The sequence below is a fragment of the Neoarius graeffei genome, chromosome 15 (genome assembly GCF_027579695.1).
Source record: "Neoarius graeffei isolate fNeoGra1 chromosome 15, fNeoGra1.pri, whole genome shotgun sequence".
NCBI classification, from domain to species: domain Eukaryota; kingdom Metazoa; phylum Chordata; class Actinopteri; order Siluriformes; family Ariidae; genus Neoarius; species Neoarius graeffei.
In genome coordinates this window covers 7,759,748-7,784,238 of record NC_083583.1, presented here as the reverse complement: position 1 = coordinate 7,784,238, position 24,491 = coordinate 7,759,748, and the positions used below count along the sequence as shown (strand labels likewise).

At 43.7% G+C, this 24,491-nt stretch overlaps 1 protein-coding gene across 1 annotated transcript in view; it reads right to left on the bottom strand.

The window, feature by feature from the left end:
- LOC132899782 (polyamine-modulated factor 1-binding protein 1) overlaps positions 1-24,491 on the bottom strand; it is a 298,473-nt gene that overhangs the window by 140,123 nt on the left and 133,859 nt on the right. Inside the window, 3 exon segments of the mRNA XM_060941901.1 lie at positions 5,146-5,211; positions 16,180-16,269; positions 17,087-17,212. Coding sequence (XP_060797884.1) covers positions 5,146-5,211; positions 16,180-16,269; positions 17,087-17,212 — 282 coding nt within the window.

Sequence of the window (24,491 nt, the reverse complement as noted above, 5' to 3'; positions counted from 1 at the left end):
CAGGTGGATGGGTGTTTCTAATAAAGTAGCTGGTCAGTGTATGTATATAGGGAGGGAAAGTAATCTCATCGCCCCCTACTGGATGCGTTCCAACCTCTACGGCAAAATGAATGGGAATATCTTTTCAAAAAATTAAATTTCGTGTTACACTTCAAAGTTAAGACAATGGCTTCCATATGTTGTGCATGTCGGGCAGCTCTGTCGATCCTGGTGATCATACTTCATTTTTGCCACCGATTTGAATTGTTTTGAATGTTTTTTAATAAGCTGATCAAAGACTACACAGAACCGACGTTGCGTATGTGACGTCACCGTAAGTCTAGCGCCTTTCCAAATCTGTAGCAGGTAGCGGCCGGCGAGTAGCCTACATCAACATGCCGATTTGTATCACGTGGTTGGCGGAGTATTTCTGTACCAATAAGAAATGCATCCCTCGTGGGGATAACCATTACAGATCAGGGCATGTAGCCAACTGCCGCTATTCACAGGGAGAGCTGTCAGCACTCGTAAGGGTTAGTATGAAGAACAAAACTTATCAAGCCTACCGCTGACGTAATATGAGCGACTCTTACCCCTTTTCCACCAAATCAGTTCCAGGGCTGGTTCGGGGCCAGTGCTGGTTCACAACTCGTTCAACTTGCGAGCCAGCTGAGAACCAGTTTGCTTTTCCATAGCTTGTGGTGCTAAGGGAAGCACGTCAGTTACGTCGCTGTATGTGTCAGTTACGTCGCTGCGTTTGCATAAACCTTGGTGCGAATATCGAAGCAACAACAACACAGAGAAGAAGAAGCAGCAGCAACAACAATAATGGATGACTTCGCGTTTGTACAGCTGCTGCTTCTCGTCGCTTAAAAATGCCGACCTTTCGCGGTCTTGCGATTGTTGGTCTTAACAACTCCCCCCTCCCTAGCTGACGTAAGCGGTTCTTTCCTCTGGCCCAGCAAAGAGCTGGTGCTAGCCTGGAACCGGTTTTTCTGGCCCCAGAACCAGTTCTTTGTCAGTGGAAACAGAAAACCCGGTTCCAAACTAAGCACTGGCCCCGAACCAGCCCTGGAACTGCTTTGGTGGAAAAGGGGCATCTGACTAGACAGTTTGGTTGTAGTTCGTTTCTGACGGGTTAGGCGCAATTTTGATCTTTTAAAAGACAGCGAAATTTCACCTGATACTTTCACAGTTAGTAGATAATCCCAACATGTACAACATATTTTTTGGGGGGTGTACAAGTTCCACGTCATAACTTCATGGGATTTTTTTAAAACTCGGGTCTATGGGATTTGCAGTAGTATGGCTCTCGGCTTAGGAACGCTACCACTAGGATCGCCGTGTTTCACTTTCCCTCCCTATAATTCCCAAACCTGTTTTTTTTTTCTTTTCCCCTCCCATACCTATGTTACTTCCTATATATGTATATTCAAGCAGCGTAAACATTATTCCAGTCAACTCATAAAAATATCGGCATGGGCAAAAATGAATTCCTAAAACGTACACTATACGGCCAAAAGTTTCTGGACACCTGACCGTCACATGCCATATGTGCTTGTTGAACACCTCATTCCAAAGTTGCTGTTATAATAAGCTCTACTCTTCTGAAAAAGCTTCCACTAGATTTTCGAGCGTGACTGAGGATTTTGAGGCAGTCGATGTTCCAATCCATCTGTTCAGTCAAGGCCCTGTGCAGGACACTCGAGTTCTTCCACTCCAAACTCATGCGTCCATGAAGCTCACTTTATGTGCAGGTTCATTGTCATGCTGGAACATGTTTGGACCGCTTTGTTCCAGTGAAGGGAAACTACAAAGCTATAGCACACACGGACCTTCCATACAACAGGATCATGAACAGCGTACGCATCTGATGGTCAGGTGTCTCCAAACCTTTGACCATACAGTGTATAAATTAGTGCTGTCAAAAATGCCGCGTTATTAACGCGTTAACCTGACTCAATTTTAACGGCGATAATTTTTTATCGCGAGATTAACGCTCTGTGACATGATGTAGGTTTTTCATAAGCTTTTGAAACTGCCAGGAACTTGGAACAGAGACTTTGCTTAGAAAAACGATAGCAGCTAGACTGTAATGCCACGCCCCGCACAACCAGAGTCCTCTGCCCTCCCCCGAAGAGCCACGGTGCTCGGCTTAGGTTTCGTTTTCCCATCGGCGGCTCCAGCCCCACTTTGCAGTGGCTGTGACAAGACGTGTTATGCTCTGCAATAAAAAAAAAAACATTGGTACAACCAGTGTTCGAACTATGCCGATATTTTCGGGGGGTCCCTTTTTTTTTCCCTTGGGGGGGTGCTTGCGCTTGTCTCAGAGCGCAGATCTCCATCGCGCGCTCACTTCGGATATGCAAATGCTTCCCGTTACACACGATTGCTATGTCAATAAACATCATTTTGCCAATATTTTAGAGACCCCCCAACATTTCCCAAATCATGTTTTCAAGGGATCTCATGTCTGTTTCAGGGGATCTTGGATCCCCCGAGTACCCCCGTAGTTCGAACGGTGAGCAAGCCCATTCACTTTTTTATGCTGATAAGAGAATTACATGGTTTTTCATGTGACAAAAATATGCGATTAAATTGCGATTAATCGCGAGTTAACTATGACAGTCGCGACATTAATCGCGATTAAATATTTTAATCGCTTGACAGCACTAGTATAAATTAATCATCTTCGTCTCCACGTACAAAACCCTGTTGAGAAGCCGTGCTCTGAACTGAAGTGGACGTCCATGTACTTACACCTGAATTCTCAGGTGAATAAAGCAGCGTATTCATGTGGGAGAATTCAAGAAGCTCTATAACCTTGTTAGACATGAAAGGAGACTCAGCACTATTATTCTCTCCAGAGGAATATACGCGCTTTAACATTTTAGGTTAGGAAAGAATAGTGCGTGTAAATACATCATTGGTGTGTCAAATGATGCAGTGTCTTTGCCAATAATTTACGAGTTGGCCGGATCATTTGTCAACAGTTACCAAAATAGCGTGCAACTTGCAAATAACTAATAACCAACCTCTTTTTTTTTTCCTGTTCTGTGAGCACTCTGACTATGTTGCGTATCTATAAAGCTGCATTTGAGCGCGCGCGCACACACACGCAAGCCTGTTATACAAAGCAGACTAGAATTTTCCGTTAGACTCGCATACAGTACTTCCCTTCATATGAGCCTCTAAAAGCCTCTCAGTGTGGCTCACCTTTCAGAGCGCTCACTAAGGGAGCCACACTTTTTATTTCATGACTGCCTCCAAATAAAACGCTCTGTGACGCTATTCAAGTCTCACAGCTGCAGCTTAAAGCGCCGGAACAAAATACAGAAAGAGATACAGTAGGAGAGCACACAAACACACCTGACTTGTGCGTTTTCCTGGCCTCCTTGGAAAATGTTTAAATGGTGGCTCTAGTCTTCACGACCTCTCCAAACCCGTCTCTCTCTCTCTCTCACACACACACACACGCCAGCAGAAAGCATGCAATCGACAGCCAAACCCGTGTCGAATTCAGCTTCCCTGCAGTCGTTCAAACAAAAATGCCTCTTGGGGCCTTTAATGAGTTTTCGACTCAAAGTGGCGACTTGTCCTTTACGAACCGACAAGCTCCTGTGGTGACGGGGCCGGCGCATAAAAGTTGGCGCAAGTGAAATGAAGGAGTGTAAGTAAGTGTGAAAATATAGTGCGGAGTGGGCCCTTGGCAGAGGCCTCCATTAATCAAGCTGTCTGCACTCTGTTTTGAGAGTAATCTTGTCCGACCACCGGAGAAGCACTTAGCGGTAAGTGCCGCTTGGACGGCCTTTGAAGGCGGTGCTTTATTGCGGCCCCAAAACACAGCGAGGCCGCGCTGGGAAAACACTCCGACCCAGGGCTCAGAGAGCACACAGACCTACACACTCAAACACACCCAATTTATTAACCACCTATTCATCCTAAATATTATTTTTATCTCAATATTACATATATGAAACGTACAAAGAGTGTAGTATTTATGCACCAAAGATCTGGAACACATCTCCAATAAACACCTGGAGCCTATCCCAGCTGACTACGGGCGAGAGGCGGGGTACACCCTGGACAAGTCGCCAGCTCATCACAGGGCTGACAAACAACCATTCACACTCACATTCACGCCTACGGTCAATTCAGAGCCACCAGTTAACCTAACCTGCATGTCTTTGGACTGTGGGGGAAACCGGAGCACCCGGAGGAAACCCACGCGGACACGGGGAGAACATGCAAACTCCGCACAGAAAGGGCCTCATCGGCCGCTGGGCTCGAACCCAGAACCTTCTTGCTGTGAGGCGACAGCGCTAACCACTACACCACCGTGCCGCCCTACTTAAAATCACCATTTTTTAAATTCTGTTTCTACACAGTGTTTATTCTATATATTTTATACTGTTTTATTTTATCCTGTTATTTTCTATCAAGCAACCAGAAGAACTAATTCATTTCATGAACATTAACTGCAACTATAAATGGAAGGAAAGCACACCATGCTATTCTTTAATAAAAATGGTATACGGTAAATAAAACGCTTTGAGATATACCGTTATAGGAAATGAGCATAAATACACAGCTGAGTATAGGAAATCGTGCATGCTGATTGGTTGAGAGATTCGGACGATCTCTCGAGCGACTCGGCAAAATGGCGTCCAATTGTTTCGTCACTGTAAATGAGGAAGAATTATAAATGATGAAAGAAAACGCTGCTCCTGAAAGCACTAAAGATGCTACGAAGTTTGGTCTAAAACTATTCAAAGGTAAGGTGATTTATTTTATTGATTTCAAAACAAAGTATTTTATGTGAGTCGGCGTAGATAAGTGACAAATCCACGCCACACCTTTATTACATTTGCATTGAAACAAATTCTTTTTTTTTTTAAATAAAATAATCACCTGTGTGATTTCTGCTAAAACAATTACCCACCTCAGGCTCGGTGAACAATTGTTAAATAATCAAATTTGAGATGTAACAATAACTCGTCACTGATTATTTTCCAAAACAGCATCACACAGTGTGTTTTACAGTACTCCTGACTCGTTGCACAGCTGAGAGTTGATCAGAAATGGGAGCAGAAGTTGTATGATAAATCCTGTGACAGTGTGGAAGATCAGCTGAATAAAGAACGTTCTGACCACAGAGACGGAGACCTTGTCCTTGAGTCGCAGCTGTTCGCCCCTCAGCTTCTCCAACTCCTCCTCCGCCTGACTGCCGTCCTAACAGAGACAGAGTGAGGAAAAGAGAAGCAGAGAAACAGATATGTAGAAATGTCATGCTTGAGGATCGATGAGTACCAAATCTCCCACTCTGGCCCTTTCTAGCACGGCCATATTGAAAAAGTTAAACAGATTTTTGACCATGCAACACTGGTTACTATTAGTACTACTGTTATAATAATAATAATAATAATAATAATAATAATAATCACCACGTTGCGAGTCCACAGCACTGTTAAAATCTGAATAGGCCATTTGCAGGACTTGGTCACGTCTCAATTTCCCCCATAGCAACAAGCCCGTGGTGGGCAAGCTAACTTGGCATTCCTTGACAACCATAAGAGTCTGACTGGCGATGCGAAGCAATCCATTTCTATAATAGCTGTTTTTACCTTTTCTACTGTCTTTTTTGACCCAAATTTTCATGTGTACTTGGAAAAAGTTTGTGGTTTTAACTTCTGTCATATGGTAAGTTAAAGCGAATCATTGGCCGTAAAAGAGAGTTTTTTGGGCTCAAGTTGGTCGCTGCCGAAAGAAATTGATTATCGAACAACAAGTACCAAAGGAAAGGAAAAGAAACAGTGCAAAAGGGGTTTCGAGCGAATGATAAAGGTAGAAAAGGAGAAGTTGGGGGCATCGTGGCTCAGGTGGATAAGGCGCCATACCATAAATCCGGGGACCCGGGTTCGATTCCGGCCCGAGGTCATTTCCTGATCCCTCCCCGTCTCTCTCCCACTCATTTCCTGTCTCTACACTGTCCTATCCAATAAAGGTGCAAAAAGCCCAAAAAAATATCTCTCGTCTCGTCGTCTTCCGCTTTATCCGGGACCGGGTCGCGGAAGCAGCAGTCTAAGCATGGAAGCCCAAACTTCCCTTTCCCCAGACACCTCGGCCAGCTCCTCGGGAAGAACACCGAGGCGTTCCCAGGCCAGCCGAGAGACATAGTCCCTCCAGCGTGTCCTGGTCTTCCCCGGGGCCTCCTCCTGGGGGGACATGCCTGGAACACCTCCCCAGGGAGGCATCCAGGAGGCATCCGAAAAAGATGCCCGAGCCACCTCAGCTGATTCCTCTCGATGTGGAGGAAAAAAATATCTTTAAAAAAAAAAAAAAGAAAAGGAGAAGTTATAAACATACCTGAGAAATCCGCCATTTCACAGGTGAATTTCTTTCGGCGGCGACCAACTTGAGTCCAAAAACTCTCTTTTACGGCCAGTGATTCGCTTTAACTTACAACAGAAGTTAAAACCACAAACTTTTTCCAAGTACACACGAAAATTCGGGTCAAAAAAGACAGTAGAAAAGGTAAAAACAGCTATTATAGAAATGGATTGCTTCGCATCGCCAGTCAAACTCTTATGGTTGTCAAGGAATGTCAAGTTAGCTTGCCCACCATGGGCTTGTTGCTATGGGGAAAATTGACACGTGACCAATTCCTGCAAATGGCCTATTCTGACTGGTCAGAAGGTGTTGATTCATGTTCAATAAACAGCAGCGCACCACGCTTGTTCCAATACGTCATCGTTTCTATAGTAACGGCTATAACGGTGTAATTACTGATCTGATGATGAACAGCACCAAGACCTGCACATCATATTTGAGGACCTGGTCAAGGCATTCGACACCATGTGGCACCTCTTACTGAAAGTAGGCATACCCAGCAAACTTGTTAACATCATCAAAAGCTTCCATAACGGTATGCATGCCCGTGTCTCCATCAGCGGTGAACTAACAGAAGATTTTGAGGTAACCAATGGTTTGCGCCAAGGCTGCATCCTGGCCCCAACACTGTTTATTCTATTCTTTGCTTATGTCCTGCGCCATGCCCATAGATCCCTTCCAGACTTCAGCATCAACATCCGCCACAAAATGGATGGTAAGCTCTTCAACCTGCGTCATCTGAAGTCAAAGTCAGCATCAACAACTAAGCAAGATGATTTCCTGTACGCAGATGATGCATCTCTAGCCACAAAAAGTGCAAGTTCTCTGCAGTATGGAGTTACTGCCCTCAATCAGTCTTGCAAAGCTTGGGGTCTTACCATCAGTAAACCCAAAACCGAAGTGATGCGTATTGGCTGCCCTGATCCACCCCCAATAAAGACTGACGACTTCACCCTGAAGCGTGCCAAGAAGTTTACATACCTTGGTAGGGTTATGTCAGAAGATGCCTCGTTAGACTCAGAGGTCAAACACAGACTCTCCCGTGGTGCAGCTGCATTCAAGTCCCTAAGCTCAAGAGTATTGAATCGGGAAGGACTTACCAGGAAGGACTTACCCTGTCTACTAAGCCCACTGTCTATAAAGCTATTGTCCTACCATCCTTGCTGTATGGCAGTGAGACTTGGCCAACTCTCTCACACCAACTCAAAAGTCTGGAAGCATTCCATCAGCGTTCTCTATGCCAGATAATTAAAATCAGATGGTGGCACTAGAAGACAAACAGAGAAGTCCTCAATACAGCAAAGACCTCCACCACTGAGACCATGATTCGCAGCAATAGACTCCGGTGGCTGGGACACATATCGTATGGAGGACAATCACATCCCCAAACAATTGCTATTTGGCAAGATGGCAGAAGGCAAGAGAAGCAGAGGTCGCCCAAGGAAACGATGGAAGGCTTGCATCAAGGAAGACCTGAAGGCATTTGGGTTCGACTTGACCTCATGGCACAACCTCACCGCAGACAGGGATGCCTGGCGTAACCAGACGGAAAGAGGTCATGTCCACGCTGAGGAACAGCTTGACCTTAGATCTCAAAGGCGCCGTCAAAGACATCAACTGAGAGACTCCGCTCGTCATTCGTGACGCGGACCAGAGAGAGAGAGACTGATCTGATGAAGGCTGGTAGGGGATGTTAATTTTTCCATAAATGCTATGGGATATGAGGATATGAATACAGTTCAGGACATCCGGTTATAAAAAAAATAATAATAATAATAATTAATCTTGGCATGGCAATTGTAACTCTGCTTCAACACATCACTTCAGCGTCGATTATGTTCCTGTGACAGCATGCTCTGTCGTGTTGTGGCTCCTGGGAGTTGACGTTCTGCTTTAGTGTCTAGCCAATAGCAGTGAAAGAATTCGAGTCAATGCCTGTTTGCCTTCCATGATAAACTGGGTTCATTGTGCAAGTTTGGAAGAAAAGCAGAAGCAATAATGGAGTGAAAGACGCAAAGGAAATATTTCCATTTCAAATCAAGACTCTCTCTCTAAATATATATATATATGCTTTTCAATTGTTATTTCTGATGACGCTTTGGCAATGCTGTAACTAAATAATAGCCGTGCCGATAAAGCCCAGTAAATGGAATTGAACTGAACTGAGTACGGGAGAGAAAGCGCGGGCCGGGTCCTGCGAGAATCTCATTATGTGCAGGAGTGCGGGTCAAGGTGATTGAACGCTTTCATTCAGGCACCACAAAGTGCATGCCGGCGATTTTGACCTCGCTTTCTTTCACGTGTACAGACCTCTTGGTTTAGCCTTGATGTGGTGTGGAGACAGCTTTACTGCGAGCGTGCTAAGGGCAGGGGGAATAATCGTTTGTATGATGCATTGTGATGAGAAAGAAAAAAATAAAAAAAAATTCAACACTTTTCAAGAGAGAAAAAGATGTGGTTTGAGTCAGGAATGTTTGTGGGATGAAGTAAAACCAGCACAGGGTCAGTCATGATGTGGTACACCTGGAGTAGATAGGATTAAGGGCCATGCTCAAGGGTCTTGAACCTCCAACTTTGTGTTCAGCCTTTAACTACTGAGTCACTAAACACTGAGTGCGTTTACATGCACATAGAGAAAATCGAATTTCTGCCGTAGCTCGACTGAAATCGAAGTTCTAAATGCCATGGATACACCTTAGCTCGGCTGAAATCGAACCGAACTTGATTTCTCGTAATCGAGCTATACGACCTAGATTATGTGATTGTAGCCGAGCTACTTAGTGCATGTAAACCCTATCGAGCTACGTAGTCGAGCTACTTACTTCAGCATTGCCCCTTCCAGAAGTGACGAGACCACAAGCGGGAAACATGACAGCCTCGGTCGGCATGACAACAGTAGTAGCGAGCAGCAGAAGAGGTCAGGAGGAACAAACGAAGAAGAGAAAATGGCGAGCAGAAACGTGCACTTCTGGAGCAATGAGGAGACAGAGTTCATGCTCATTCAGCTTAAGGAGTTGAATATATTAAAATTCATGGACGGGAGAAAAACGCGCAATGGAGAACACGGAACTGATAACTTTGTTTACACTCTTGAATAGCTCTTCTTCATGACGACAACCGGAAGTGTACCAACACGATGGGGCGTGTAGCGCCACCTGTGGCTCGGGTGCACAATGTACCTCACACAATAGCTCGATTTCCTTGAGTGCATGTAGGATTGGATTTCTCTGGCACCCCTGCTGGGACCCTTAGCTCGATTACCGACAGTAGCTCGATTTGGATGTGCATGTAAACGTACTAACTGATATTTGAGAAGACTTTCATCTTTATAAAACCGATGGTCAAAAAATGGGGGCAGCCATGGCCTGAAGGGTAGAGAAGCAGCCCTGGGGCCAAATGGTCGCCAGGTCAATTCCTGGGACTGGCAGGAAAAATGTGAGGGGAGTGGAGTGAATGAACAGCACGTCCCCCTCCCTCTGTATCATGGCTGAAGTGCCCTTGAGCAAGACACCGAGCCCCCAACTGCCCCCCGGCTACTGTAGCATATCTGCCCACTGTTCTGGGTACGTGCGCGTGCTCAATGCTCACTTGGTGTTCACGGCTTCAGATGGGTTAAATGCTTGAGTGAACATGTGATAAATAAAGGCTTCTTTATTTTTTATATAAAAAAAAAAAAGACCTTGACGAAACCTTTGCAATTTGCAAGATTAAATACTTATATGAGAACTCAGATCAGGCATTTCCTCTTGGAGCTAGCGTTAGCAGGCTGTTATGGTTAAGCCTTGAACACGCACTTGTATCTATGGCAACATTTATTACCAAGGCTTTCGTTTTTCCTCTTAGGCTGATGATACACGGGGGAACTTTTTGGGCAGTGTTGCCGGGCAATTGCACTTCGACGCCTTCCCACTGAGATCGGACAACACGATTTCTACGTGAACGATTTTGATCAACTTTTTATTAAGATCGTCTAAATCAATCGGAGTGCTAGCAGCAAATCACATGACCACCTGAGAGCTTCTGAAATTTTCAACACAGGTAGCGGTGTCTCAATGGCAGTGGAGCGAAGAAAAAGAGAGAGAGACCACTTGTATCTTTTTATGCCGGTAAGTTGTTCTGTGTAAACCCAAAGTGGTGAATTTCTCTCATCGGATGCTTAGAAAACCAACAGACATCGGAATTCAGACATCGATTTATTTTTTTCAGCTAAGTGTAAATTGGCGTTAGTGAACCACCGCTCCATAGAGACTGAATGGGATTTAGCTAACTAGCGGTGGTTTTTGCTTACACAGTTAGCTGAAAGTTATCGCTAGTTACGTAGGGATAACGTTAGCTCTCTTGCATCAAGTTAAAAATGATGGGCAGCTCATATTTTTTTTTTTTTGTGAGTTGTAATAGAGATGGTCAAACTTATCGTCTGATCTAATTCACATCCAGAGCACGACTACTTGTGGAACCCGAGAGTGAAACGGTAAAACTTCAGGATCTAATAAAGAAAGAAAGCCTTTCAGGAGCTCTGCCACGCCCTTTTCCTCCTCAGCAGTATTTCCTGGTCCATGTCCTTTTATCTTTTTTGCTGAGATGAGAATTAAACGATGAGGTTTTTGTGACGTGCGTCCAAGTTATTAGTTATAGCATATGTGATTGAGGCTAGGAGCATTTTTAAAGAGATTTTAAAAACGTGTTTATTAGCATAGGTAAGGCCAAAAAAAAAAAAAAAAGTGTGTTTCCGGTAACCCGACCGATCGAGAATTTCCGCGTCGAAATTGCCGACCGTAAAGTTATTACAAATTTCCCTCGATATTTTAGTGTAAGCGGCGTTAGTTTGTCATAATTTTTTGTTTCAACGCATTCAAGTTGTGAAAGAAACGATAAAAAGTAAAATGTTTCGCCACTTCTATCAGCCCTCCTGCATAAACATGGACGCGCACTTGTATACTGAAGGAGGAAGGGAAAACTGAGCCGAGCCGCTATTTTGAATCCTCATTCAAGGCTGTAATGCAAATTGCTTCCTCTTCAGTATACAAGTGCACTTCCATGGCAGGGAAAAACACTACGTTTTGCCGCCTATGTAGTCCCCTATTTATACAAATAGGAGTCATTCAGGATTCAGCCATGTTTTTGCTCGACCCAAGTTCTACAGTAGGCTAGGCTAGGCCGTCTGCTTTTAATGGAAGTAGCCTAGGACGTTATTTTCACGTTATTTCTTGATAAGGTGTTTTCACGTTATTACATGAAAATATCATGAAATAACGTGATAATTTCGTATCATGAAATTACGTGATGTTATGTTATTACATGATAAATATATTGTAAAAACGTGATAACTTTGTTAACAATATCTTTTCACGTAATTACTTGATTCTAAGCCAATTTTTTTGAGTGTGGCAGCAACACGCTTCCGTAGATCATAACTTGAACTCTCGCGATATTTTTTTTATTCGTTTAAAGATTTAAAACACTTTTATTTTATTATGATGTGTGGTATAAAGGATTCTGTGCCAAAATACTATTTTGTAAGATGTTTACTTGTGTTAATTTTTTCAAACAAAATAAAAAAAAATTAAGAAAAAAAAAAACCTTTTTCCTACCTACCGACCTTATTTTAGTATTTCATGTTACCGGAAACACACTTTTTTTTTTTTTTTTGGCCTAATCGTATGGGGGCCGAGCAGGGCCGCGTTAACCCTTGCCGAGGCCCTGGCTGGGCAGACACCCCCCCGAGGCCCCACCCCTGCCTGTTGTCAACTGCGCTCAGCAAATTCACCCCCTCAGACGTGCCTGTCTAACTAGACACAGAAACTTAAATAATGACAGTGGCACAATTAGAAATACTACTGAACGATAAAACTTTATATCCATCAACACCTATTTAATCGAGAAAAAGCAATGGTGAAACAGGCAATTGCATGGTGAAAAAATCCATCAGACATCACGGTTAACAAGTCTGGTTAACTAAAGTTTAGCCTCAAGAAGCCTTTGAATGAGTGAGTCAATAAACAACATGTCAAGAACATAACCGAGGCCTACAACAGTTTCTTTAGTATTCAGAACAAGAACATTCATTTGGTATATAACCGTTCGTTTTCATTTTGGAATCCAGGCGACTTTTAACTTGTGAAAACAAAGAGCGATAACAAAGAAAGAAAAATATCTTGCTTCTCAGAAATAAATCTCAAAATGTTAGGCTATGTGAAACATTTCATCCTTTCACACACGTAATGTCCCAAACAGCAGTGGCACACAGCTTTGCGCATTCAGTTTGACAGCCATGGGTCAACTTACAAGGGCACTTTCCTACTTTTCTGGAAAGCGAAGTCATTAATTAAATCATTGAACTCAAGCTGGCGTAGCGTGTGAAGACATGGTGGACAGTGATCATATTGACAATGACGGGTGATTTATGCGACGGGAAAAGGTGGGCTTCCTTACGGGTGGCGAAATGCATCAAAAATGTTATCGATATGATCAAAACTTCTGAAAATATTGGTTCATATTTTCCGATCTCGCTACCTCCGAGGCCCCCTAGTGGCCGAGGCCCTGGGCAGCTGCCCATGAAGCCCATTAGGATAACGCGTCCTTGGGGCCGAGTAAAATTAAGGATTAATTTCACGAGTGAGTTCGAAGTTTTGAAAATTGCCCGAGTCGCTACTTTCAAAACTTTAAAATCACAAGTGAAACTGATCCTTAATTTTACAGGGAACCATACGATTTCTTGTTTATAACATATCGGGCCAAATTCATACTTCAGAAGCCATTCAAGTTCACGATATTTGTCATTCACGTTTTCTGAACCAGTCAGGGCGTGAGACACTCTTGCACATTTGCATCAGTTTCTAAAGCATTCCTTGTTTTCGCAAATCTCTCGCTTTCACCTCGAGGACTTTTCATGATTCTTGAAAAGTAACTTCTTTCAGGATTGATCCCGGATATTTCTCTCGTCTCAGATGCCGATCCAATGCTGCCTGCGTTACTTAAAAGGGGAAGAAAGGGCAATATATATGGTTGCTGATGTGACAAAGTAACATATTCTTAAGTATTCTATCAAATTTATGCACTAGAAAACAACGAAATATCTTGGTAATTGTAAATATAATAGTCGGTACGCTAAACCGCACAAGAGTCGCCATTTTTAAAAGACCGTGACGTCAGCCCTACCCACTGCACTAGGAGAGAAGCGTGTAATCATGGCGTCGGGCGCATCAAGTGAAAGCGACAGCTCTGTCGAATCGTACGAAGAGATCCCGCAAGACACACTGCAAGCAGGCTATGGCTTAGAAGGGTACCAGTTTGAACCTAGGAGAGGTACTCTCGACTCCGGTGATGACGAAAGAAGAGAAGAAAGCTCGAACTCGCTTGGTGTTTTTCAGCGGAAACGAGTGAAAAGACACGTCTGGAGGATCGTTATGCTTTCCATCGGTCCTGTTATTACACCCGAAAGCAACACACTGTGGCATTGTGTAGCCGATCACTTACAATTCATCCTACTTTCCGATTCACACGTGCTATTCCCAACCTCAATGAGCCAACACAACTGGGCACATACATACGTCATGAGTGTTACGCAGAGAAAATGAACGTGCATTCTGATTGGATAAAATTAATATCATGGCGGGCTGTTCAAACTGCGGAAATAGTTTGCTTGAGCTACTTTCAAAACACTATAACTTTCCAACCTTAGAACAAAACTTTTGTAAGTCTTGAATAAGGTTCATCAATGTGTGTTTTATTGTTATATTTACTCTATATGGAGCACTTGCATGTGACGTCACAGCCGATCCAGATTGTGACAGACGCCATCTTGTCGGTCAAACGCCATATTCCGCCTTCTACTTCTACTTTTACTTCTACCTTTTCTTCTGGAAAACCCTACTATATACAATTCTACTACAACGGCTGCGGCTACAAGCTCTCCCTACCTGTGCACGTTTTTTATGTTTTTTGTGTGTATTTTTGTGTGTTGTTCGTCTGTACCGGACTTCAATATCCACTACAACCGTATGGACTTACTGGACATTGGTTTCCAGCAGAAAATGACGGTTTGTAGCGATTTCCATCGCATGCACAACATTCCGGATGAGAAAAAAAAAAAAAAAACATTCCGGACGAGATAGCGAGACCAGCGGGGTCTCCGTGGATTGTTATCGGAAGCAAAGCGAAGGAGGCGGTGCCGGGAGCGGAAGCAAAAGCGAGGCTGCAGAGCCGGCCTGTTGACTAAGCTCAGAAAACAGCCACTCAAATCTCCACTGCCAAGCCTCTACCTCTCCAACGCCAGATCCATGTAAACAAGACGGACGATTTCGAATTACCTTATTCTATTCTATAATCGGCTGGTCAGTGCTATACTCAATACTTAAGTGACTTACCCGTCCAATGAGGATTCTTGTTTACAAGATGCCACATCTGAGTCGCTGACAAATCCTGAATTTCTGTAAAGATAACTGTCCAGAGATTTATAGGCACGCAGTGCTTCACCACTGAACAGCGAGGGAAAGTTAATGAGGTAATTATACACGTCCGGGTATTCCGCTGGCAGTTCAAAATCTGGTCGTGAAAACTCCATCCGGAAAGCCATAAGGGTCACAAATCTGTAGATCGTTTATTTTAGACATATATCTAGTTATCTGTTCATTAGAAAAATGAGCCGTGTAGTCCGTCGGTTGAAATTGATCCATTCTGTACACGAGTGCAGCAGTATTCAGCTGTGTTGTTGACCGACAAGATGGCAGTTGTGTACTTTCCGGTCACGTGACTGCAAGATCTCTATATTGCCCTTTCTTCCCCTTTGAGAGAGTCTGGTTCCAAGTTTTCCCCATTTTCTTTCCTCACTTCTGCATAAAACTGCGATAGCACCTTGTCTAACTCGCAGCATTCATACGCCACTAGAGTCTCGTTTATTTCTTTCTGCGGCCCGTTTCTTAAACACGGAAAGCCAAAAATTCGTACTTTTTTTTTGGTGCTTTCATTTTCGCTTGCAGCTTTCAATTGGTTTATCATTTCTTCGTCAAATATAGCGAAACGCGGCATTGCTGAGTCAGCAGAGTCGGCCATTTTGTTGACAAAATTTGCAAATTTTTGTAACCGTAACCAAGCAACGAACTAGCCGATAGCATTTCAGAAATACGGCCCCGTGTTAAGGAAAAAAGCCCTCCTTGATTGACCAATCAGAATTGAGTAATTTGGTCCTATGTATTATAAATAGAATGACGTGGTTATTTTGACTTATAAATGTTAAAAAATAATGGCAGATTATCTTCTGACCCGAGTATCTATTCACAGTTTTGTTCCAGAAGTGATTCTTACTTGAGTGAAATAAATAAAGGCTGAAGCCAAGACAAAAGTGACGCTGTAAATGTTTGTGTCCATCTTTGCGGTGTCTGTGTCCCTGGCAATAGATTTGCTCTTATCTGATTGGTTGTTGCCCTAATTAGTTGCCCAGTGTCTCACCTGGTTGCCCGTTGCTGGCAGCATTGTCCAAAAAGTTGTCCTGTGTATCACCAGCGTTACACACCTCGAAATGAGGCTGAACGTCCTATCTTGGTGTTCCTTCATGGACACAGATATGACGACACAAAAGCTACAATAACGGATATGCACCGAGAATTGTAATCGTATCGTATTGTGAAGTAAGTAAGCCACTGCTAGTAGGCACCACACGAGGGTCATGTGATCCCAGGCCTGCGTGCTGTCATGCTTTTCAGATTCCTCTAAAACTGTGGAATATTCACGACGTGGGCAAAACGTGTGGGTTGGATTGCTTTGCATTGTGCGTGTGCATCTTTATAAGGTATTGTACTTGACTCTGCTGACCTCTCTGTCTTTCTCCAGCAGGGCCAGCGTCCTGTCAACCTCTCGCTGGAGCTCATCAATCTGGACCTCTTTCAGACGCTGCTCTTCTGCCTACACACACACACACACACACGGACGTGAGGCACACTGGGAATGAACACTGGTGCTGTTAAGTGTCAAGCGGATGCCTTGGCATAATACGTATCACACCTTTGAAATGATCCATTAGCAAGTAGCGGTGTGAGAATCTGCTAAATGACTCCATGGAAAAGAAAAGGAAAAAAAAAAAGACACAATATCCTCTTGTGTGTGTCTCTCTACGTCTTCCTATTCAGATCCTGGAGGCCTTGTATGAATCACACTCAAGCTTCGGGGTGTGAGAGGAGCTTCATCCCTCACCCACTTCTCCCCCCGTCCTCCCTCCCCTGCTCCGACATCATCTGATTTATAATTTTAATACCTCTAATTTCCAGCGACCGCTTTCCAAAATGCCATTTTCCAATTTGCGTCAAAGCGCGTGAGCATTTTTCTTAATGTGGCTTATGACAAGCCTGGCGGATGCGCAATTTAGACGGAGGGTCCTGCAGGCAGGGGTGCGGCCGCTTCTCTTGTTTGTCTTCATCAACGAGCTGTGCTGTGTTTTTACTCGGGGGGAGGGGGGGCATGCGGAAAGTGTCTGAATAAAACTAGCCGCGGGAAAGGGGAAGGGAAAAAAAATCCTGGATAATCTCATAATTACATTTCTCATAATAAAAATTATGATGATGGTAATGATAATGTATTAAAATATGCATTACCATTAAAAACAAGGAATGGAACACGGGACGGCGTTGTGGTCGTTGTATGAATATTTATGCTAATTGAAACGAGGCATGTGCTCCACAATAGCTTACTGAGTAATGGTAATAGTAATAGGTGGTGCTTTTACCCTCAGGGTGGCGTTGTGGAGCGCCGCTCGGATTCGGCTCAGCTCTCTCTGGCACTCTTTGTCTTTGACCTGCAGCTCGGTGTGGGCCTTCTGGAGACTCTGCAGCTCCACGCTGCGCTCCTGCAGCTAAAAACACACACACACACACACACACACACACACACACACACACACACACACACACACAGTGCTGGTCACACACAAGTCTCCAACAGAAACAAAGAGAGACGGATGTAGACATATAAAAGGAAATTTATAAGAAGGGATTTACGCAAACTCTGGATGTATGCTAACGTTAAAGTGCAGATTCTGGACCAATTTCGTGTTTTTTTTTTATATGAAAGTACGTCCCTTTACACACTCATCCAGAAGGGCAATTTTGCACAAGGCCATCTGTCTACAGCAGAAAAAAAATAAAATAACAAAACACGTCTGGAAAAATCCCAAGGGAGTCTGGAGCCAGATTCGTGACGTCACCTGCAGAAGCGCCAGCAGGCTGCGCGAGCTTTGCACGGTTTCAGTGCACAGCCTGTGTAGACCAAGCGCTCCCATTTCTCTCTCATTGTCCGGTCTTTTGGAAACGATGAGTACTAATCCCATCAAGATTGGTGTTGCTACACCCTCCTACGATACATCTGTTAACCATTTTAATAATTACGCGATAACGTTGAAGAAATTTGCAGAAAACCACCAGGTCGTTTTCTCATAAACAAACCAGCGCTGACGTAGGATTCAGAAGGAGGCGTCCCGCACGCGACGTCACGAAAATCAATGTTTGCCCGGAAATCCAAATGGCAAGTTTTTTCAGAGGCGGACCAATTCGCCTCAAATGGCTCGATTTCAACTGAATTTTTCCGGTGTTGCGCAAGGTAAAAAAAATTGCACAAAATGCAGAATGTTACAGATATTTGACCAAAGTTTAATATAAAATAGGAGAATTACATTGATCTTGCTCCTGAATTTACCCGTGATATGCACTTTAAACGTTAAAGCTTTGAGGTTGGAAAAGCAATCTTACAAAATGAGATGAGGTAACTCGGAATAATGACATACCTTGAAATAAGGTAACTCGAACATGAAAAAGTGTGATAACTCAACTTTTAGGACACAACATACTGTATCTTGACAAACAAGCTAACTCAAAACTGACATTCTGAAACAATGTGATAAAAAAATAAAAAATTTACCCATCTTGAAATAACAAGATCACCCGAAACTTTGAAAAACAAAACACATAGCAAGAAATGACTGAAATAAGAACATGATGAGATAACTTGAAATTATGACACATCTTGAATAAACGAGATATCTTTAAGTGACGTGACAGATCTTGAAATGGCGAGTTAAAGGGGCTGACTGAGGTTTCAAAGAGGTTTCCTACCTCTTGAGGTAAACAGTCCGGCCCTACGGAAACAGGAAACTGCTGAATGAGAGGAGCTTTAACTAATTAGCATAACTAAGGAACTGCGTCACACCAAGATGGCGACCCGCGGAAAACATCGTGACTCTGCATCGACCTCGGAGAGTTTTGAGTCGCAGGGATGTAATTTGAGGCTGACACTCGCGAACAGATCCGTGAAGCAAATATATCTTCTCTATTCCTGCTTCTGTGTTCTCGTTTCTTTCTCTGCAAGATCAAAACATTAGGTGTATAATAACTCCATACTCGCTACCGTGGAGTCGAGCCCATGCATTCTAATCGCTAGCTAGAATGATTTAGTTATCTGTCCAGAAAAATGACGTGTCATCTAACCTGACTAGACAGGCTTTCCTTTTCTTTCCCGCTGACTTTTAGCTGCCAAGCCCGCCATGTTTGCCCATGCTGACTTGTTTTGGTTAAACACGCTCCACGGTGGTCATGTGATATTGTTGCTCGTTTGCTTTGGCAATCTTCGGAATCATAAAACGCGGGACGCTTTTTATCTCGGCAAAACATTCCGAATACACGGTGTGTGTAGCAGCGCAACATCTCAAAACTCCAACAGCAACAGAAATAGAACATTTTGCCCAGAATTCAACTTTGCGGTCAGAGCCTTGAAGTTTAAAAAAAAAAAAAAACACCACCCCTGCTATCTTACAAAAATGAGATAATGTATCTTGAAATTACGATGCATCTTGAGTGGGGGAAAAAAAACAAAAAACAAAAAAACGAGATAACTTGGTTAGTACATCTTGAAAAAACTTAACACCACCAGAACTTGGAATGGTAAGTGAAATCAAATAATGACAAACTATCCTGCAATACTTCGATATAAAGCTGAAAAAATGTTGAGAAATAATGAGATAATGAAATAGAAATTAGAAATAACTTTAGACATTAGAGACATTAGAAATAACTCAGTTCAGATTTTATTGTACTGAAATTTGAAATGATTATATTTTTGTTTCGGAAACTTGCAAAAAAAAAAGTGCCAGTTGTGAGTAAAGCTGCTGTAATTTTTCATCGACTAAATTTAGACTAAAAATAACAACAACCAAATAGGTGAATTAATTAATTAATAAAAAAAAAAAGTGTGATACAATTTACAATAAAAACTCCTGGGACTTCGTTAGTGCCGGTTAAAAGTTAGTATACAGCCGTGAGCCGTAGCTGAATGCTAAAGAGACCTGAAAGCGCAGTTCCTCCACTTATCTCCACTTGGAATTGACCTTCATCGAGCGTTGTTTTCACCACCGTAACCACCACCTGCTGTCCCATCACGCCATCAGCAGGAAGGAGAAAAAAGGAAAAAAAAAAAAAAAACAGGTACAAGTTGTCAAAAATGAAATTTCAATTCATCCAGTCCCCTTAAACACGAGCGCAGGGAGCTTGGTGAAGAGCGAGCGGACGGGGATCAATAGTGTTTAGACAGCGGAGCAGATTTTCTAAGCGCCAGATCAATAGGAAAGAGAGAGAAGAAAAATACCCCGGCTTTTCTTTGGGTGTTGTAGTAAATACGAACAAATCAGTGGCCTTAGGCTAAATGGATTGACCAGCTGTTTCCGACTCCTGCGCTGTAAATAAAGATCTATCGGGAAGCTCTGACGGAGACCGAGAGGTGTGGAGAGAGAGCGTCACCGCGCCACAAGCACCTCGAACATACACACACCTCAACGTGAATGAAGAACACGTTATGGAGTAGCACGTATAGTCGAGGGCGATGCAAAAAAAAAAAAGAACAAAGGACCTTTACTTTATAACATTTTTACAGACATCCATTAATTAATTATCACAAGTAATAAAAACCAGAGTTTCTGTGTCCCCTCAAGTATCCTGCTGCCATTTTTTAGTAGTTAATTTTCTTTACGTTTTCTCATCTCATCTCGTTATCTCTAGCCGCTTTATCCTGTTCTACAGGGTCGCAGGCAAGCTGGAGCCTATCCCAGCTGACCACGGGCGAAAGGCGGGGTACACCCTGGACAAGTCACCAGGTCATCACAGGGCCGACACATAGACACAGACAACCATTCACACTCACATTCACACCTACGCTCAATTTAGAGTCACCAGTTAACCTAACCTGCATGTCTTTGGACTGTGGGGGAAACCGGAGCACCCGGAGGAAACCCACGCGGACACGGGGAGAACATGCAAACTCCGCACAGAAAGGCCCTCGCCGGCCCCGGGGCTCGAACCCGGACCTTCTTGCTGTGAGGCGACAGCGCTAACCACTACACCACCGTGCCGCCATCATTACGTTTTCATCCATGAAAATAACTGAGAATCTAAAACCAATCATTTTAATATAATTTAATCTCCTCAGTTACATTAATGCCATTTAACAGACGCTCTTATCCAAAGATACGTCCAACATACCCAGAGCAGCCTGGGGAGCAGTTGGAGGTTCGGTGCCTTGCTTCAAGGACACTTCAGCCATTCCTGCTGGTGCAGGGAACCGAACCAGCAACTTTTTGGTCCCAAAACTGCTTCTCTAACCATGAGGCCATGGCTTCCCAGGTCAATATTTTCTCTGTTCGTGTCTTATGCTGGAAATTAATGTGACTTAAATGAGACACGCTACTGTAATATTTAGGCTGTATCCTTTTAGGTTTCAGAATCCAGCACTACATGACATTACAGGCGTTTGGCAGACGCTCTTTTCCATGGCACTTCAGCCATTCCTGTTGGTCCAGGGAATCGAACTGGCAACCTTTTGGTCCCAAAGTTGCTACCTTTAGGTCATGGCTTCCTTCCTTAACAGAAACCAAGGAGGGTGCAAACTTTTGCACTCAACCGCAGCCTTGATCGCGTACAGCTTTTGCGAGGAGCGAAGCGCTGTCCTTGGGTAAACGAGAGAAACTTCACTTCTGCGTGCCAGCCGGAATGAAAGAGCCGAACTTGATCACTTCAGCAACTCTGCTCTAATTACGGCGACTCTGCAGGCTACGGTGAGCGCGATGGAGCAGAGCGAGCGTGATATATGGAGGCACTCGAAGGCCGTAGCCTAAACAAAAACACCTCGGCCAGGCCAAAACAATAAAGAGCGGCGCTGACTTCGCTTCGAATGAAAACATTCATCAATATAAGGGCAAAGAAATATGGAAATAAAAGTGGGAACTCCATTATTGGCCGCTCGGCAGGACGGAATGGGAGCCTGGGCCATGTTTGCTAAAGTGACAGGGGTTGAGAAAGTGTCTAGCTCTCTAATATTCGGTCCATCTCAGGAGCCCATCTGTTATAAGTCTACAGACACACACACACACACGAGAAAAGTGATTGATAATCAACCCCATTCTGCCAGTCAGAAAGGATGCCAGTGATGTGAAAAAGTCGTGCTGTGTGACTGGACTAACAGGCTGTGTTTGCATAACACTCCGAGTGCGCACACATGTCCAGCTGAGCCCAAACACACACACACACACACACACTCTTACCCTGGACTGCACCCAGAGAATCAGTCAGCTCAATGTGAATGTCCTCAGAGATAAATTACCTTAATTGCACCATCTCTCTCTCTCTCTCTCTCTCTCTCTCACACACACAATGATTTACAAAGTCCAGGATGTTTTTACAAATCTTCCAGAACATTCCACACACATCGATTCACTCAACATGACCTCACACGTACGAATTCAGAACCATTGTAGGGGAAAAAAAAAAAAGTCATCATTAAGGTTAACGGAGGTCTTAGCGGTCAGGTTTTGTCATTTCATGTCACGATCCTTCGAACAAGTTTATTGCGCGATTCCAATTTTCTTTTTTAAATAATAATTACATCACATCATCCATTTTACGTTTTAATGTTTAACTGCATCGCACATCCATTGATAGTTATTCCCGGTTATCCTCAGCTAAGAACCACAAAACTTTCAGCTTTAGTGCTAGCACTGGAGACTCCTTCCATAAATCTTCAACATACTACGTCTCATTACAGAAAATGTCGCCGCATCAACAATTACCCATTTTTTTTTTGGGGGGGGGAGGGCATCGTGGCTCAGGTGGATAAGGCGCCATACCATAAATCCGGGGACCCGGGTTCGATTCCGACCCGAGGTCATTTCCCGATCCCTCCCCGTCGTCTCTCTCTCCCACTCATTTCCTGTCCCTACACTGTCCTATCCAATAAAGGTGAAAAAAGCCCCCAAAAAAAATCTTAAAAAAAAAAAAAATTACACGTTTTTTTGTTTTTAATTTAGTTTACACGGAGCATCTGCTATACAATCCCCGGAATAACTTGTTACTCCGGACACGAGAAGATTATTAGACCGGGACATTAATATTAATACTCGCCGGCCACTTTATTAGAAACACCCATCCACCTGTATAGCTGTTTGACGCGGTTCTCTAATCAGCCGATCCCTTGACAGCAGCACGATGCATCAAATCACGCAGATGCAAATCAAGAGCTTCAGTTAATGTTCAGACATCAGAACGGGAAACATTGCGATCTCGGTGTGACTTTCTTTCACTGTGGCACGGGTGTTGGTTTGAGCGTTTCAGAAACTGCTGATCTCCTGGGGTTTTCACTCACAACAAACAGTCTCTACACAGAATGGTGCGAAAAACAAAAAACACAGAGTGAGTGAGAGTTCTGTGGGTGGAAACAAACGCCTTGTTGATAAGAGAGCTCGGAGGAAAATGGCCAGATTGGTTCGAGCTTTTTTTGCCAGGAAGGATATAGGAACTCGTAGCAACTTTTTTACAACCGTGGTGAGCAGAAAAGCATCTCAGCACCAAAACCAACAAGCTCCTATTAAAGTGACCAGTGAGTGCAGTTCAGAGATATTGCAATGCCCCCTCCACCTTCCATTAAACAACAGTCCTGTATGCACAAACTGCCTTTAAATATTTACACCACTTCCAGTTAATTCAAGCTTTTTCCCTGAGCTCTTTCCTTTTTCTTGTGCCGTAACAGGCTTGGTTTTTAAAATATTAAAGCTGTTCATATCTAGAAATGAATGCTGCTTGGTATCCTTCTCTCTCTCTCTCTCTCTCTCTCTCTCACTCACTCTGTGTGCCACCTTATGAGATCAGATTTCTCCAGACAGGAGAGTGAAGAGCGCCTGCCGAGGGCTTCTGGACGGCTTCGATGTTGAGGTCTACGTTAAAGTTTTCCCCCTTTTCTGACACGTCAAAGCATAACTGAGGTGGACTGATTATGGCCACGGTGCTCTTTTTTCTACTCGCTCCAAGGCTGTATTTGATGCCTAGTGTCAAAAAAAGACTCATCTAGCTGCATCTCAGGGAAAAAAAAAAATACAAAAAAAAAAAAACCTCTACCCTGTCTTTAGTGAACCCATGTTTTATTCATGAAAGGGAATTTTTGACTTCGGAGAAACTCCCAGAGCACAACTATTACTCATTATTCCATGAGAAGTAATTTAAGGGTTGGGGGTTAATTAATTCACCATGATCATCAAGTGAAAGACTGATATTTCCTGGTGGACAGGTGAGACGAAGCACGCTCGTATAAATGTAAGTCATTGGAAAGATTGAAGATGGCTTTGACAATGTGGTGGACAGGTCCGTCCTCGACTTCATCACCAGGTATCTTGATTGCTCTGTGTGTGTGTGTTCCCAGACCTGGCCTCCATGCTCTAATGGGTAACTCTGGGCACTTGAGCAGGCGCCAGCCCCAGGCTATTCTATAAGTGGTCTTTACTTTTACTGGGAGAGCTCAGGTGGTCTCTAGGGGGGACGGGATGAGTGGTGGATGGAGGGAGTAAAGGGAGGAGATGCTCGGCTCTCTCTTTTCCTACGCAACCCTCTGAATAATATATCCATACATCATCAAGGTCGTGTCAGAGGGTGATTCACGGCGCAGGACTTGCCCAAACCACCACGGTATTAGCTTTAATAATGCAGGCCTGGGTTAGGCGCTTACTCTTTCCTGACAAATATGGGCAAATCAATTAATTCCCACTGACATTCTCCCCCAAAGCATGTAATATAAATTCCATGTGGCTCTGGCTTTCATGCTTTTTT